The 16,150-nt window shown below is 52.7% G+C and overlaps 1 protein-coding gene across 2 annotated transcripts in view; it reads left to right on the top strand.

Moving 5' to 3' along the window:
* Positions 1–16,150, top strand: part of bcar1 (BCAR1 scaffold protein, Cas family member) — a 79,317-nt gene that overhangs the window by 51,020 nt on the left and 12,147 nt on the right. For both annotated transcript variants that reach the window (XM_076303768.1, XM_076303775.1), the window contains exon 2: positions 1,996–2,757. In XM_076303768.1, coding sequence (XP_076159883.1) covers positions 1,996–2,757 — 762 coding nt within the window. The remainder of the gene's footprint in view (positions 1–1,995; positions 2,758–16,150) is intronic.

The following is a 16,150-nucleotide window of genomic DNA, read 5'->3' as shown; positions in this document are numbered from 1 at the left end:
TGTGTGTGTGTGTGCATGAGTGTGTGACTGTGTGTGTGTGTGTGTGTGTGTGTGTGTGTTCAGAGCCTCCATGGCGACATCGCAGACAGCTGCTAACAGCCGCCGAGCCTCTCAGGCTCTATTGTGCAGAACCGTGTAAAGCACAAGCCTCTTTAGGCCTGGCATGAAACACACACACACACACACACACACACATACACACACATACACATACAACCGAATGACTGTCCCCTCCGTCGACACAAGCACAGCATTCTTCAAGTCACTGAGGCCTCCCTCTCTCTCTTTCTTTTCTCTCTCTCTCCCTCCCTCACTCTCTCCCTCTTTTGCTTCTCTCTATTCCTGTGCCTCTGCACAAACACAGCATTCATCATGTAGCTGCTGCTCTCAGACACTTAAAAAACACACACAGACAGGGATGAACTCAGTCTCGGCCCGGCTGGGCATACACACACACACACACACACACACACACGGATTTGCTGTGATACTGGGCCTGGGAGTGGGACCGGTGTCTGGCGTGACTGAGACACCCTTGTTTTTGAGCGTGAAGACTGGTGGAGAACTGGCTAGTATAAATAATGGAGAGCTGTGTGTGAGAGAGAGCAAATGGCCCGTGCTCTCAAATGCCCCAGCTCCGGGTTCTGTGTGCGAGTGTGAAATAGAGCAAACGCTTCCAACAAATATGGCAGAGACCATCAGCCTCCTGTGGTGGAGTATTTTAGGTATCTGTGTGTGTGTGTGTGTGTGTGTGTGTGTGTGTGTGTGTTTTGAAGCTACACTATCCTGACTGAATGTGGGCTAACGATCCCACTGTGAACCAATCCCTTTCCCCCGCAGCTTTCGCCCTCCTCTAAGCGGTGCAAGACCCCAGGCCAGGCCCCAATCTTCAGCTCCATGGCCCAGCGATGGCCAATCTGTACCCAGGCATGGAGCAGGGGGGTGCAGGGGGGTGCAAGGGGCAGGGCAGAAGGGCAGGATCAGGCTGAGATAGAGAGAGAGAGAGAGAGAGAGAGAGAGAATCTCCGTGGGTCAGAGATGAGAGGCCTGAGCCCCTGTTCCACCCCATCACACTTGGAGCGGAGCCAAGGCGGTCAAGGAGATAGTCCAGCACTCAACGGGTGGTTTGGGAAAGAGAGGCACTGGGAAAGGAGTGATACAGAGGCCGAGCAAAAGAGGGAGAGAAGAGTCTCAAGCCTTCTTGACACTCATTTTCTGCTAGTCTTAGTCTACTAACCAACTCTGGGAATAACATGACATGAGGTGAGAGGAGCCCACACACACACACACACACACACACACACACACACACACACACACACACACACACACACAGTGTGATCGAGTGGCTCAGGGTGAGTGCACTTCATTAAGGGGTGCTTAGAGGGTCCCGGCCAATGGGAGCTGGCCTAGCGCCAGCCACTACCACTCTCTTATGGCAGGCCAGAGCGAGAGAAAGAGGGAGGAAGAGAAGAGAACAGAGGGAGGTGAGGCCTGGGAGGAGGGGGAGGGCAAATATTAGCTCTTGCGTCAGCCTGGACCTGTGATTGTGGGCGTCTCTGTGTGTTCAGTGCAGATAGAGCCTGTGTACTGTAGTGCGTGTGGGCCACTGGCTCATGGAGGGCTTTTTACAGTACCCTGTCAGGCCTGGAGAGTCCGTGCTGGTCCACTCTGACACAGGCCTTTACCCCAGTATGCACTCACACACCCATCAGTTCACCTCAGGGGTCAGGAGTGGTCATTGACTCTGAATACTGGGCTGCCACCAAAAACAAATATGCTCGGTCCAAATGAAATGTGTGCGGAAGAAACTGTGTGTGTGTGTGTGTGTGTGTGTGTGTGTGTGTGTGTGTGTGTGTGTGTGTGTGTGTGTGTGTTGGTTGGCAGGACTTCACATTGACACCCTGTTCTTGCCTGACCGTACATCGTGTGTGCCTGGTTGCATGAAGAGCTCCGTGTTAATGATCCCCCACTCTCTCTTGTTCTCCTTTCCAGAATGTTCTAGCCAAGGCCCTCTACGACAATGTGGCGGAGTCTCCAGACGAGCTGTCCTTCCGTAAGGGGGACATAATGACGGTGCTGGAGCGCGACACGCAAGGCCTGGATGGATGGTGGCTCTGCTCACTGCACGGGCGCCAGGGCATCGTCCCCGGCAACCGCCTCAAGATCCTGGTGGGCATGTACGACAAGCAGCAGCAGCCAGTGCAGGGCGGGCAGCAGCAGCCGGCCATGCCCACGCCACAAGCCGGCCCAGGGGGGCTCAACCAGCTGGGCTTACCCACCCAGGCCTACACCAAACCCCCGCCGGGCTCCCAGTACACGGCCATGCACCCCGCCTACTCCTCCTCCCAGGCCAACCCCACCAACACAGACAGCATCTACATGCTCCCACCCAACCACGGCAAGCCGGCACTCTCCAGCGTCTACCAGGTGCCCCTGGGCCCCCAGGCCCCACCCAAGGCCCCCATGCTGGCCCAGAAACAAGGCGCCCATCCGCAGTACTCGGGCAAGGACATCTACCAGGTGCCCCCGTCCATGGGCGGGCTGGGGCAGCAGGATATCTACCAGGTGCCCCTGTCGGCCGTGGGTCAGGGCATGGGGCAGGACATTTACCAGGTGCCCCCATCGGCCGGGGGGCCAGGCATAGGGCAGGACATTTATCAGGTGCCCCCTTCCATGAACCCGACTCAGGACATCTACCAGATCCCCCCCTCAGTGGAGAAGAGAAACTGGGACCCCTCCAAGCCCCTGGGGAAGGTAAGAGTTCATTTAGAAATGTGTGCGTACACTTACATTCAGAAGACACACACACACACACACACACACACACACACTCACACACCTATAGACATGCAGCGTTGTGGAATAATTATCAGTCACAGGGGGTGAAAGAAGAGGAAGAGAGTTTCTACACACACACACACACACACACACACACATTCACCCACATACACAAAGTCCCAAACCTAGACGCGGAGACTCACACAAGTGCAGTCTCCTTAGTGTTTGTGCTTGTGGTGTGTCATGGCTGAAAATAGCCTCGCCGCTGAGATATTTCCAGCGTCTCCTTCATTCATCTCATTCCCTCTCTGCGTGTGGCCGTGACTAAGAAAGTACAACTCATCCCAACTGTGCACTTAACATCTCCTGCTCAGCTACTCTCCCATTCTCATCACACGTCTCTTGGCGAAGCGATGACGGAAGAGTACGAGTCCGACTCGAGGTGTCTCGTCTGGCTTCAAATGGCAGTAACAAGAGAAAAATCAAACCGTGGGGAAAAAAGCGCAAGAACGTGGACGCGTTCGTATGAGTGTAACAGTGTCACTGTAAACAAGCCAGCAGCCAGAGAGAGAGAGAGAGAGAGAGAGAGAGAGAGAGAGAGAGAGAGAGAGCTGCTGGGATAAGAAAGACAGGGAGGAGAAAGGAGAGGAGGAGGAGGAGAGGCGTGCGGTGCTTTCACATAAATAATTCAGTAGTGCCGCAGAGTGCAGCAGGGATTGGGGGAGGTGGGGGTCTTCAGTGTGTGTGTGTGTTTGGGGGGGGGGGGGGGGTGAGTCAGCGTTTCTGCGGTGCTGCCGGAGGCTGCTGCTGCTTCTGCTGCTACCGCTGCTGTGGGCCACCGGGTCCAGGTTAAGCGCATTTGGGCACCAGGCGCCAGGCAGGGTCCGCGTCGTCCATCCCCCTCCCCCCTGGGAGCGGCGGGGGAGCGGGGGGCCAGGCTTAGCGCACTCTGCCATATGCAGTAGTAGGAGCGGTGGCAGGGCCAAATGAAGTGTGATGATGGGGGCAGGGGGGGCAGAGAGGTACAGCTGTGTCCCCCTTCCCCTGGACATGCACACGTGTTCACTTAGGGGCACTCAAAGACACATACACGCCACACACACACACACACACACACACACACACACACACACACACACACACACACACACAGAGAGAGGATCCCCTTGGCTGAGTGTTTACCATGGCCATTCTCCTCAGTGTCCCTATATCTCTCCCTGCCTCAGTCAGTGTGTCACTGCGGGGCAAATGGTGAGTAGGCTTTAGAATGTTTCAGGAAGGTTCTAGATTGTTCTGAGGTCACAAAGGGTCGCTGGCAAGCTGGTGAGTACAAGACAAGATGGGACAGAGACGCAAGGGTCATAAGAGCAGACAGTGAAACTGCAGGGGGCCATCTACTGTCTCCAAACACCCCCTCCACACACACACACACACACACACACACACACACACACACACACACACACACACACACACACACACACACACACACACACACACACACACACAGTGACCCCTGTGCCCTGCAAAAGGCCTGGCCCACACAGCTCTCACCACAGTCCATTCCAACCCTCTAGTGAGGGATGAGTGGAGGATGGAAGATCGCTATGCAATCAGTCATTTACTAATAGAAAACAAACACACATTGACCACTTATCAGTGTTGACTGGTGTGGATAAGACCAAAGAAAACACAAGAACACCCACCATCTGCGAGTGGACGAGGAAAAGAGAGAGAAAAGGAGAAAAAGAGAGATAAGAAGAGGCCAGAGGTCTTGACTGGGTCTGGCAAGTCCCCCTGAGGTCAGGGCTGGGCTGGGTTAGTGGAGAGGGATCGTTCAGGCCTGCCTCGCACAGGTCATGAGTCACCGCTGTCTCATGATCACGCCCGTTCCTGTGATGATACATACGAGGTCACTCCCAGCTCCGGGCCCCACGCTCTCACGTTCTCACGATCCCCTGCGTATTCACACGGGGGGAAATGGCGGTAATCGCCATGGCAATAATTCTAGACATATAAATGATTGGAATTCGATTGCTGCTGCTGCTGTTGATTAGGGCTCTGTGGGTTTTAGTGTTAGTGGCACTGTTGGAGTGTAGCCCTTCAGGACTGTGTGTGGAGGAAGATAGGCAGCGCTGGGTTTTTGTTTAGCTACGTGGTTATTCTCCCTTCGGTGTTAGTCAGGCCACCGATGTTGACTCTTTGTATTTTTCCTCTGATTGTCCTCTGTTGTTATCAGTCGTCCTTGTGTCCGTGCATGATACACACACGCACACAGATATGCACTTACACATACACACACAGGCACACACACACACACACACACATACACACACACACACACACACACACACACACACACACACACACACACACACACGCAATCACTCACACTGTGGTACACACTCACACACAGATTTCTCCTCTGCCAGTCTCTCCTGAGATAAGGAGTTCCTGCTGAGAAGAGACGCACACACACATACTGCACGTGTACACACACACACACACACACACACACACCACACAACACAGCGCATGCATTCATATGGAAGCCTTAGCCTTTTCTAGCCCCAGACAGGAGAAAAGCAAGCCTTAAGAGCTCATTCATATGCATTCAGCACAAATACAAATGCAGGATTGTGAGTACTAACATGTAATACTGCTACAGTAGCAGAAATCTCTCTCTCTCACACACACACACACACACACACACACACACACACACACGCACACACACACACACAAACACACATACACAGATCCCCACAGAGACGTCCTGTGCGTCACTCCTCAGTTAGATGTATGAGCCGTAGTAGCGACAGTGCTACACACACACACACACGCACACCCACACACACAGAAACCCCAGATAGATGGGCAGCAGTTGGATGCGGCAGTGAAAGGGCCTGTGACAACAGCACCCTGGTACGGCGAGACCCCCCCTGCATGCTGGCGTCTTTGAAGGGACGCGGGGGGGCTGGGGCCCTGATCCCCCTCAGCTGTGCCCAGGGCTGAGTGTCCATCCTGGGGCAGTCGAGGGGCGCGTGCCGTGCGGGGGGCTGATTACAGCCGGCCGAGGCCACGGGAGGCGGCAGCTGGAACAACTGTGATTGGGCCGACATCAAAGAGGACGGTTTAGGAGGGTGCGGTGGCACGCGCCACTCAAAGCCCCGCCACACGCCTCCAAGTGTGTGTGTGTGTTTTGGGGGGGGAGGGGTGGAATGTTCTTCTGCAGACCCTCTCTAATTCTCTCATTCCCCCATTCTGCTGTCCAGCCACCCCAAGTCTCGCATTCTGCCCGTCCAGCCCTTCTTTTTGTGTCACAATCTCGTCACTGTGCCAGTCTCTTCCCTCTCTCCCTCCCTCCTTTTCTCTTTCTCCTCACTCACAGAGTACTATGGCCTCTCTCTCCATTCTACCCTCCTTTCCAATTCAGTCACTTTCTCCTTTCTCCCTTCTCTTAGTCTCATTCTTCCCCCTCTCTCACTCTCTCTCTCTCTCTTTCTCTCTGAGGACTCCGGGGCTCATTTTGCTCTGGCCAAATGAGTGTTTTTGTGTTGGTGGCTTAATCTTTTTAGACTGCATTGGTATTCCAGCCAGCCGCCCAAAAGCACACAGAGCCTGCCTCGCTCTAAAACCATGGCAACAGATCACCACTGTCAGAAGGAGGGACAAACAGAGAGAGGAGACTGACCACGGGTCCCCTCCTCTGCAAGAGACTCCTCCATCAGTGCTTCAGTAGGACAGAGAAGAATGTATGTCTGGAATCTAATATTCTCCCTAAACTAAGCCACAAAGACTCTCAATCAAGCAAATGTGTGTGTGTGTGTGTGTGTGTGTGTGTGTGTGTGTGTGTGTGTGTGTGTGTGTGTGTGTGTCTGTGTCTGTGTCTGTGTCTGTGTGTGTGTGTCTGTGTGTGTGTCTCTGTGTGTGTGTATTCCATTCTAGACCCCTGAGTCAGCTTTGAATGCCCATTTAATTAGCATGGCCATTAGCATAGGATGTGACCCTCCTCTGCAATGTTAATGGCTATTTCCTAGCACGCGTGGGCCTGATAGCACTGATGAGCTGCTCACTGGAGCTCAGCTTAAGCATTAACCTTTCTGTTTACCCAGCGGCTTAAGCTGTACTTTGACCTGTTGAGGTAAACACCTAGGTAGACATACAAAACGACCTGACTATCTCTCTTAGATGAGTCAAAGTCATTTGTGAGGCCCACATTGAACTGCAAGTGTGGTAGAATTGGAAAACAAAAATCTAGTCAAGTTACAAAAACATATGCTTGCTCCACTGGTGCACCAAGTCAACTGATCTGCAATGAGTCAGTTACAATTTTAGTTAGCTAAAAGAAGAAGAGAAAAGACATTCTTAGTGATACTAAGTACCTACCATAGTAAACATTAGACACTACTTCCTAAGCCTGGAGTTCCTATCTCTGTGTTGATCGCTGGTGCTCTCTGAGCTCATGGCTGGAGGTGTACAGCACACTGCAGTGCAGCCAGGTGCAGCCTGTTTGAACCCAGTTACCCCCCTCCTCTCTACTTACCCCAGGAGTGGAACCGGGCAGATCTAAGCCTGCCTTATCACCCGCAGCCACTAATGCCCCTCTCTCAGGTGTGTTGAGGTGTTTCAGGGGGCAAAGAGTGCTGATAAGGAGCCGAGGGGTGTGCGGTTGGGTTGGGTAGGATTGGGTTGGTTGAGATTCCTCTGTAGTGTCTTTCTCTTTCTGTTTTTCTTTTCTTCTGAAGCTTCTCCTGTTTGTTTTTGTACCCTCCACTGCTTCCGCCTTCCTGCCCTGAAAGTAAATGGGTAATCTCTGGGGCCTTTGAAGATGCTGGCCAGCCGCTCACCTGAGCTGGCAGAGAAGGCACGGTGACGAGGGGAGGGGAGGCTGGGGCTTGGGGGAGCTTATCTGCGGGAACAGGCAGGTTTGTTTGGTGTAGAGGGGGGTTGGATGGGGAGGTAGGTGGGTCTGTAGGGTATATACTGGGAGACTATGCAGAGGAACTGAAAGCGGGGAAAACAAAAGTTGTGTCTTACTGCTGCCAACCCCCATTTAATCCACATACACACACTCTCACACACACTGACACTCACACAAACTTTATTGCTGCCGCAGTCAGTGATGTCTTAGCCTCACCTCTGTACCAGTAAGGCTTCATCTACTCACAGCGGTTTCATCATGCATGCATTCCTTTCTGTGTGTGTGTGTGTGAATATGTAGCATATCTGTGTGTTGTTGATATCCATTCCAAACCTAGTGGGGCAGCTCATTTGAAGCACATGGGCAGCCAGTGCACTGCTCCTCTCTCCTCTCCTCCTCTCTCCTCCTCTCTACACTGCTCCTCTCTCCTCCTCTCTCCTCTTCTCTCCTCTGCTCCTCTCTCCTCTTCTCTCCTCTGCTCCTCTCTGTTCCTCTCTCCACCACTCCTCTCTCCTCCTCTCTCCACCGCTCCTCTCTCCTCTTCTCTCCTATGCTCCTCCCAGCTCCTCTCTGTTCTGCTCCTCTCTCCTCCTCTCTCCTCTGCTCCTCTCTCCTCCTCTCTCCACCGCTCCTCTCTCCTCCTCTCTCCACCGCTCCTCTCTCCTCTTCTCTCCTCTGCTCCTCTCTACTCCTCTCTCCACCGCTCCTCTCTCCTCCTCTCTCCACCGCTCCTCTCTCCTCCTCTCTCCACCGCTCCTCTCTCCTCCTCCCAGCTCCTCTCTGTTCTGCTCCTCTCTGCTCCTCTGCCCTGCACTGCTGTGCTTTGCTGTGCTCTGTGGTGACTGGAGCAGATGTGAGGCCCAGGCAAGCAGTGTGGCTTCTGCGGCTCTTCCCCCCTGAGCCTGTAATCTCCAGATCTGTGCAGCATTCCTCAGCAGTCCTCCTCTCCCTCCTCATCCTCCCCTCACCCTCCTCCTCTTCTTCTCCTCTCTTCCATTCATTCCTCCACCCTTTCTGCTCCTCCACCCCTCAGGCCAGGTGCCTCCCTCTACTCCCTCCACTGCGTGGCACGCACAGGCAGGCCGGGGGAGAACACTCTAAGCTTTTTTTTTAGGATTCCCGATAGTTCCTCCCATAGAGCCCTGCATTGCCGTTCCCCGCCTTTTAAATCCCATTTGTGCCTTTTCTTTTCAGCACTTTTCCTCTCTGTGATCAGTCTGTCTCTCTCTTTTCTTTCTCTCTCTCCCTCTCTTTCTCTTTCTCCCTCTCTCTATGGGTCTTTATCGGGGGGCATAACATGTCGTAATGAAGAGCTGTGCAGTATATAGAGAGTGTGTGTCTTAGGCTCGGGGCTCCTCCAGGGTGTGTGTGTGTGTGTGTGTGTGTGTGTGTGTGTGTGTGTGTGTGTGTGTGTGTGTGTGTGTGTGTGTGTGTGTGTGTGAGCGAGCTCTAACAGAGACGAGAAGAGACTGTCTCGGGGCCTAATTGCTGCTGCTGCTGCTGCATTGTGTGTGTGTCTAAAAAGGGCCCCATTCATTGGCTGCAGCACATGGCTGCGCTGCGCTGCGCACGCTGGAGCAGATAGTGATGGCCATGGCACGGCGAGGCACTGCCGAAATGCTGGCGGAAGATCAGGGAAACGTTGCAAGAGTGTTGTATCAGTGTTGCGTCAGTGTTGCATTCAACCGAATGTCAGATGAACGTTGAACGTCAACGAATGTCAGATGAACGTTGCAGAGACGTTGTGGAGACGTTGTCATGATGAGAGGGACACAAGCCTCTGCCTAGTGCTGTTGTTCTTGTGAGGTTTTGCCATACTCAAAGGAACACAGTGGTTCAAATGGAGAGTAAGGTGGTTGTGTGTGTGTGTGTCTGTGTGTGTGTGTGTGTATGTGTATCATATGCTGATTGCTTTCACTACTTCAAGGAGCACGAACCACACTTTCTTGATGGCACACAGCTGGTCTCAGTGGAAGCTCATTAGCTTTCTTGCTTTTCTCTCACATGGCATCCAAAACCCACCTCCTCCTCTGATGGGTGCCAACTTTTGGAGGTTGGAAAGGGGCGGGGGGGGGGGGGGTAGAACATGAGCCGGAACAGTCAGTGAAGTGGCTCTGGGTCAGTGCCAGCGACCAGTAGGCTTCCATACTGAGGGTGCCCATCTGGCTACCACCCTGCAGGCAGCCCCTTGCACACACACACACACACACACACACACACACACACGGCTGTCAGGCTGAAAGGGTCATTGATCATCGGAGAAAGCACCTCCGTCCGCTGCGGATGCCCTGCCTCCGGGACTCATGGGCGGGCTCCAGACGGCCTTGCTCAGGCTACGGCTCAGGCTCAGGAGGAGGCTGCTCAGGCTGGCCGGCCAGCGGGGCTCTCAGCTTCAGTAAATCAGAAGCAGCAGAAAGAGGTCATTCTCTCTCTCTCTCTGTCTCCGTCTCTCTGTCTCCGTCTCTCTGTCTCCGTCTCTCTGTGTCTCATCTTTCTTTTTCTCTTTCTATTGCTCCTTTTGTTCCCTTTTATCTGCCCTGCTATCTATCTGTGGTATTTCTGTGTTTTCTTTCTCTATTTCTTTTGTGTACGTGTGTGTGTGTGTGTGTGTGTGTGTGTGTGTGTGACAAGCGCCCTCCTTTTTGCCTGATGGAACCCCCTCCATTACCTGCTGCGGACTCATTTTCTGCTCTGGTAGTGTGTGCAGTGGGAAGAGAGAGAGAAAGAGAGAGAGAGAGAGAAGAGATGAAAGAGAGCAAGGAAGATGGAAGAGCTCAGAAGTAGAAAGCGGGACTAGGAGAGATAGGCATAGAGAGAGAAGAGTAGAGAGAAAGAGAGATGGGAAAAAAGCTTAGAGAGATAGAGAGAGTGAAAGAGCAGCTGAAAGGAGGGGTGGAGTGGCGGAGTGAGTGTGTGAGGGAGCAGGAGGAGAGAATTAGAGAGGGCACGGCGCCCTGAGCAGAGTGCTGGCGGGTGGGGCGGACAAAGACGGAGGCTCCTGGGGTTCTCGTGCCCAGCTCCCGCCCGAGTCGAGTCCTGTCATTACCTCTCCGCACAGAGCTGGCCAGAGGGAGGTGGAGGAGGGACTGGACAACCCACATCCACCCCCCCACCCCCACCCCCCCCCCATCCCACTGGGTAAACAGCAGGGCCGTGGTGGCGGCAGGCTTTTTATTTGTGCTCGGCTGGTCCTCATCAAAGGGCCGGAATATCACAGGGGGCATGTGCTGTGCTCTGAGCTGCGGGGAGTTGAAAGGGCCATATAAGTGCAGGTCAAAGAGAAAGAGGAACACCAGACCTTGTATCAGAGAGGCTGTGTGGGGAGGGGAGTAAATGTGTGTTCGTGTGTGTATATGAGTGTGTGAGTGTGTGTGTGTGTGTGTCATAATGTGTACATGTACAGACTAATACACATATAGTTTATTTGTATGTACTATATGTGTGTGTGTGTGTGTGTGTGTGTGTGTACCTGCCACACATCATAATGATCGCACCAGCACTAATTGCCTGGTGGAGCAGCAGCAGCACCAGTGGTAGCAGCAGGCGCCTCTTGTAGAGGGAAGCTGAGAGGTGTCGGCCTGAGCTGGAGCTGGAAGGGTTTTTACTGGCCTCTCCTCTCCTCTCCTGATGGGCACACATGAAAGGGCCAGCCTGAGGCGGAGGAAGCGCCAGCCACTTAACAGCCTCCCGTCCACCACACACCACATGTCTCTTTCAGCCACCGTGAGAATCAAGTAGACGTGTATGTATATGCTGTGTGTGTCTGTGTCTATATATATATTGAGAGAGAGAGAGAGAAAGACAGAGCGAGAGATACATACATATAGATAGAAATAGAGAGAGCGGGTGAAATCTATCTCCCTCCTGTACCCCCCACCTGGCTCCCTCCCGTGGGGAGCTCGACACCCATATCTCTCTCCCAGTCAGCCGTGGCTGCTGGTGATCACTGCAGACTTGGAACCGTGAGGCGGTTTCCAAAGCGATGATTCCGTCTCCAGGGAAACGCAGACGTATCACTTTTATTAATAGGTGCAGGGGACCGGGAGTGTTGGGTTGCCTGGAGATGGAGAGGAGTGTTTGTGTGTGTGTGTGTGTGTGTGTGTGTGTGTGTGTGTGTGTGTGATTGAGAGAGAGAGAGAGAGGAGGGGGAGGAAGATAGCGATAGCACACACAAGGCTAGAGACGGACACTTTTTTTTAGCAGAGGCACAAAGGTAAGTGAGTTAATGCCAAGCAGATAAAAAGAAAATGAGTTTTTCAGAGGGTGGGAAATGGGCAAAATGTCAAAAAGAGAGATGAGTTTAGAAAGACTGAATGTGGGAAGAGAGAATGATGTGACTTGCATAAAAAAGGGGGACAAGGAGAAGAAGGGAACTAGACATAGCAAGAGAGAGTGAGATAGCCAGAAAGAGGCTTAGAAAGATGAGGCATTAAGGAAGAGGTGGGAAGTGGCACTCATGCCCCCCTCCTACTTCCTCCCCTCCCCAGCCATGGCAGTAATGTGGGGCATGTGGTCGAGTATTGGGGAGAGGGGCTCAGGGAAGCCAGGGGCGGAGAGCCAGAGGTCTTTTCGGATTAGTGCTGGGGTCTCTGTGTCTCCAGGACCCCTCCACCGCAAACACCGGCAGCCGGCCATACGCCACACACACACACACACACACATACAAACATACACACATATGGTCACATACACAAAATCACATACATGCACACATACACATACACACACACACACACACACACACATGCACACACAGAGACTCCTGCCACATGGCCTTGGCCCCTGTAGCCTGGCAGCCGCATGTCACACATTCACACACACGCAAGTGTGGAGTTCATTAGCCCCTCTGATTAAGCGGCAGCGGAGGCTTGAATATTGGGTGGGGTTGGGCGGGGGCTTCACCCTCCCCAGGCCAGACTCCACGGCTGCTCTCTACCTCTCGGCTGCAAGGACCTTGCCTCTGATCTGGGTCAGAGCCCAGCTGCCTCCCAAACCCATTTACAGTTTTAGGTTAAACACCCTTGGACCTTCGGTGAAGGGATTAGAGAGGCTCACACTCCTGCACACTTCACATTTTCTGCAAAGTGTGTGTGTGTGTGTGTGTGTGTTTGTGTGTGTGTGTGTGTGTGTGTGTGTGTGTGTGTGTGTGTGTGTGTGTCCATGCGTGTGTCTGTTACCGAAAGAAAGAAAGCATTGGGTTTTATTTACAGGCAGGTGAGTTTCGTAACAGCCATTGGAACTCAGTCCAAAGCTGAGAGAGAGAGAGAGAATAAACTGAGCAATGAACAAAGAGCTCGTATGTGTGGCTGAGAGAGAGGGGTAGTAGAGACACAGTTAGAGAGAGAGAGAGAGAGAGAGAGGGGTAGTAGAGACACAGTCAGAGAGAGAGAGAGAGAGAGAGAGAGAGAGAGAACAATGGACAAAAACTGACATAGAAAGAAGGCAAAGAGTACAAGAAAGTTAAAAGGCAGAGAGTCAGTGATGTGATTCCCAGCTGTGCAGCAGTGTGTGTGTGTGTGTGTGTGTGTGTGTGTGTGTGTGTGTGTGTGTGTGTGTGTGTGTGTGTGTGTGTGTGTGTGTGTGTGTGTGTGTGTGTGTGTGTGTACTGCAGAGAGAGAGAGAGAGAGGCTCCCTGTGCTACGCCTGGCTCAGGCTCAGGGAGATCTGCTGCTCCACACGAGGCCCCCTGGCAGTGCTGTGGCGGCCCAGCTGAGGGGCCTGAGCTGGGGCCAGGACTGTGGGCTCAGGGCCTCTCCTGCCACGGAGGCAGCAGCTGCAGCTGGAGCCTGGACTCTGTCACTGCACATCACGTGGCTGGACAGTACAGCATGACGCACACACACACACTCTTGCACTCACACTCTCTCTTTCTCTCTCTCTTTTGCTCTCTCTCTCTCTCACACACACACACACACTCTCTTTATATTTTAAATCAAACTCTGACTCATACATCCAGACACACACACACACACACACACACACACACACACATGCATGCATTAACATAGACACATGCAGCTCATACACATACATGTATACATATTCATGCTCGCTTTTGTAAGTATGCATATGCCTCATGTAAAGGCCTACATATTTACATATTCAGACATGCTTACAGAAACACAGTGGCATAGTCCAGAGGCAAATGGGCACATGCAAACAATCACGTGCACACACACAGATGCACATCTGAACATTCACATGGATACACCCCAGTTTGCCAGTCCACACACACATTTCACAAATTCACATCACTGTGGGAAGCCATGACGGTCAGAGAAAAGTCAAACAACACAAACCACAGCCATTTGCTGCTTCTGTTTTCAGCTGTTAAATTATAACTCCTACATACCAACCATCACACAGACACCCCACCTCCTCGTCACCACCCTCCATCCTATCCATGAACCCCCCTCCTCTCCCATCCCAGCATGCACGGCAAAACAGGGGACAGCTTGCACCACAGATGGCAGGGGTGAGATAGATGATGGTGGCAAAGGGAGTTTTTCTGAGGGTTCATTCTCATGCATGGCCAAGGCCGGTTGACGTGCTTGTGTGTGAAGCTATGTCGCAGGCATACCCCCCACACACACGCACACACACCACCCCATGGCCCCTATGGCAGTCGCCCTTTAACCCTCAGCTTTGTGCCCGAGCGAGACCAAAGTGTGGTATTCATGGCCCGAGTCACGCCATTGTGCTGGGCAGTTGTCACCCGCGGCCATGGACAAGCTAAGTGCCTAAGCCCCCACCCACATACACGCCACCCCTTCCTCATTTCTAATTTGGTGCCTTTTCACAAAAGATGCACTCAGAGAAACTCGTTCACCGCTAGCACACACGCAAACCAACCCCCGCTCCAGTTTTGTTCACACTTGCCCAACGTAATCGTGAGTAGCTCTATTAAATTATGAGTGTAATCTGGTGCGGGGCATTTTCAACAAACAGAAATAAATACAATCAAGTAATTATGCATGTAGCCACAGGCTCAGATTAATGTTTTTTAATCCGTGACCTGTAGCCAGAGGCCAGAAGTGCAAGAGAGAGAGAGAGTGAGAGCGTGTGCGTGTGTTGTGTGTGTGCATGTGCATGTCAGAGAGAGAGGGAGAGAGAGGGAATATTAAGGGATTAAGTGGAAAAATCTCCTCAATATGTTGTGTTTAAAGGCGCGGGTTTAATGATTAAGGTCTGTGAGCAGCAGTAGGGCCAGTGGCCCCAGTAGCGTGTGCTGGAGCCGTAGAAGTCTGAAGTCTGAGGGAGGAAAATAATCAAAACATGAAAGGAAAAAGTGCAGAGCGGCATGAAAATGAAAAGCCACACATTTCTCATTTAGATGGCGAAGGACCTGAAGGCCTCATTTTAAACATGCATATTTAACGACATTTTCATGAGGCCACAGCCCCCAATTTGCATCAAATGTCACTTAATCAGGCTCTCCGTCGGTGGACTTGAGTGAGAGGAGGTGGAGGTTAGCGGACTCCAATTACACCGAGGGATCTTGGCATAGCAGAGGCGATTGAAGTGGATTGCATGCATAGCTCCAAGTGGTGGTATGCGACACTAGGCATTCAGATGAGCCAGAGGTCACTCCTGCCATATGGGCATATGTGGTGGGGAGGGGGCTCCTGTGCAATCTGTTCCTCCTCTCCTGGTGAACCCCCACCCACCACCTCAACCCCAATAGCCAGGTCACCCTGCGGGCCGGGGGTTTACGGCCAGCTGCCTTTGAGCAAGGGCAGGGTGGGGTGGACAGACAGTCTCCAGGGCAGTCTCTCTCCATTGTTCCGCCTCTCTGGATGGTTCCTTGAGCCCTGCCCTCCATCTCTTTTTTATGACATCATCATGGTAACCCAGCCCCCCCCCCCCCCCACACACACACACACACCCATTCCCCCCCTCCGCACCTCATGCCGCCCCCCTATTCAATACTATTGATGAAGTGAAGGAAGAGCGGGTCCCATATGTCTCCAGCCTCCAGCTCCGCCCTGTATTCATTGATAATTTACACTATTGATCGCTGTTAGTTATAGGGCGCTGTTAGCACATCGCAGTGGGACGCTCAAGTGACCTTCTGAGGAGGCACAACTCCGCTAGCATTAGCCACTCAGGAGATGGCTAATATCACCCATAATCCCTTTCAAATGAGTAGGGGACCATCAGCACCATTGATAAGGGGAAGGTTAAGTGGCCGCTACTTGACCAGTGTTTAAGGTGTCATGTGGTTAGTGTGGTTATCTGGAAAGATATACAGTACAAGGCGAGCACTTCACGCTTTGGAAGGGAGTGAGCTGAGTTTTGAGGAATTGTTGAGTATGGTGTTGTGCAGGCGTGTTATGGCTATGGATGAGGCTGTTAGCCGGTCAGTCGGGGGGGGCAGTAGGTATGTGTTACGGAGGGGTCGGTGGAAATATGGAGCGCAGGTGGTGGTGTGTGTGAAATCACCGT

This window comes from Alosa pseudoharengus, unplaced genomic scaffold, assembly GCF_046254945.1.
Source record: "Alosa pseudoharengus isolate Yale_2024_CS ecotype anadromous, Long Island Sound unplaced genomic scaffold, YU_APseudo_1.1 YU_APseudo_1.1_scf_10, whole genome shotgun sequence".
Lineage (NCBI taxonomy): Eukaryota > Metazoa > Chordata > Actinopteri > Clupeiformes > Clupeidae > Alosa > Alosa pseudoharengus.
Note: the sequence above shows the minus strand (reverse complement) of the source record. Positions and strands in the feature narration are given on the sequence as shown.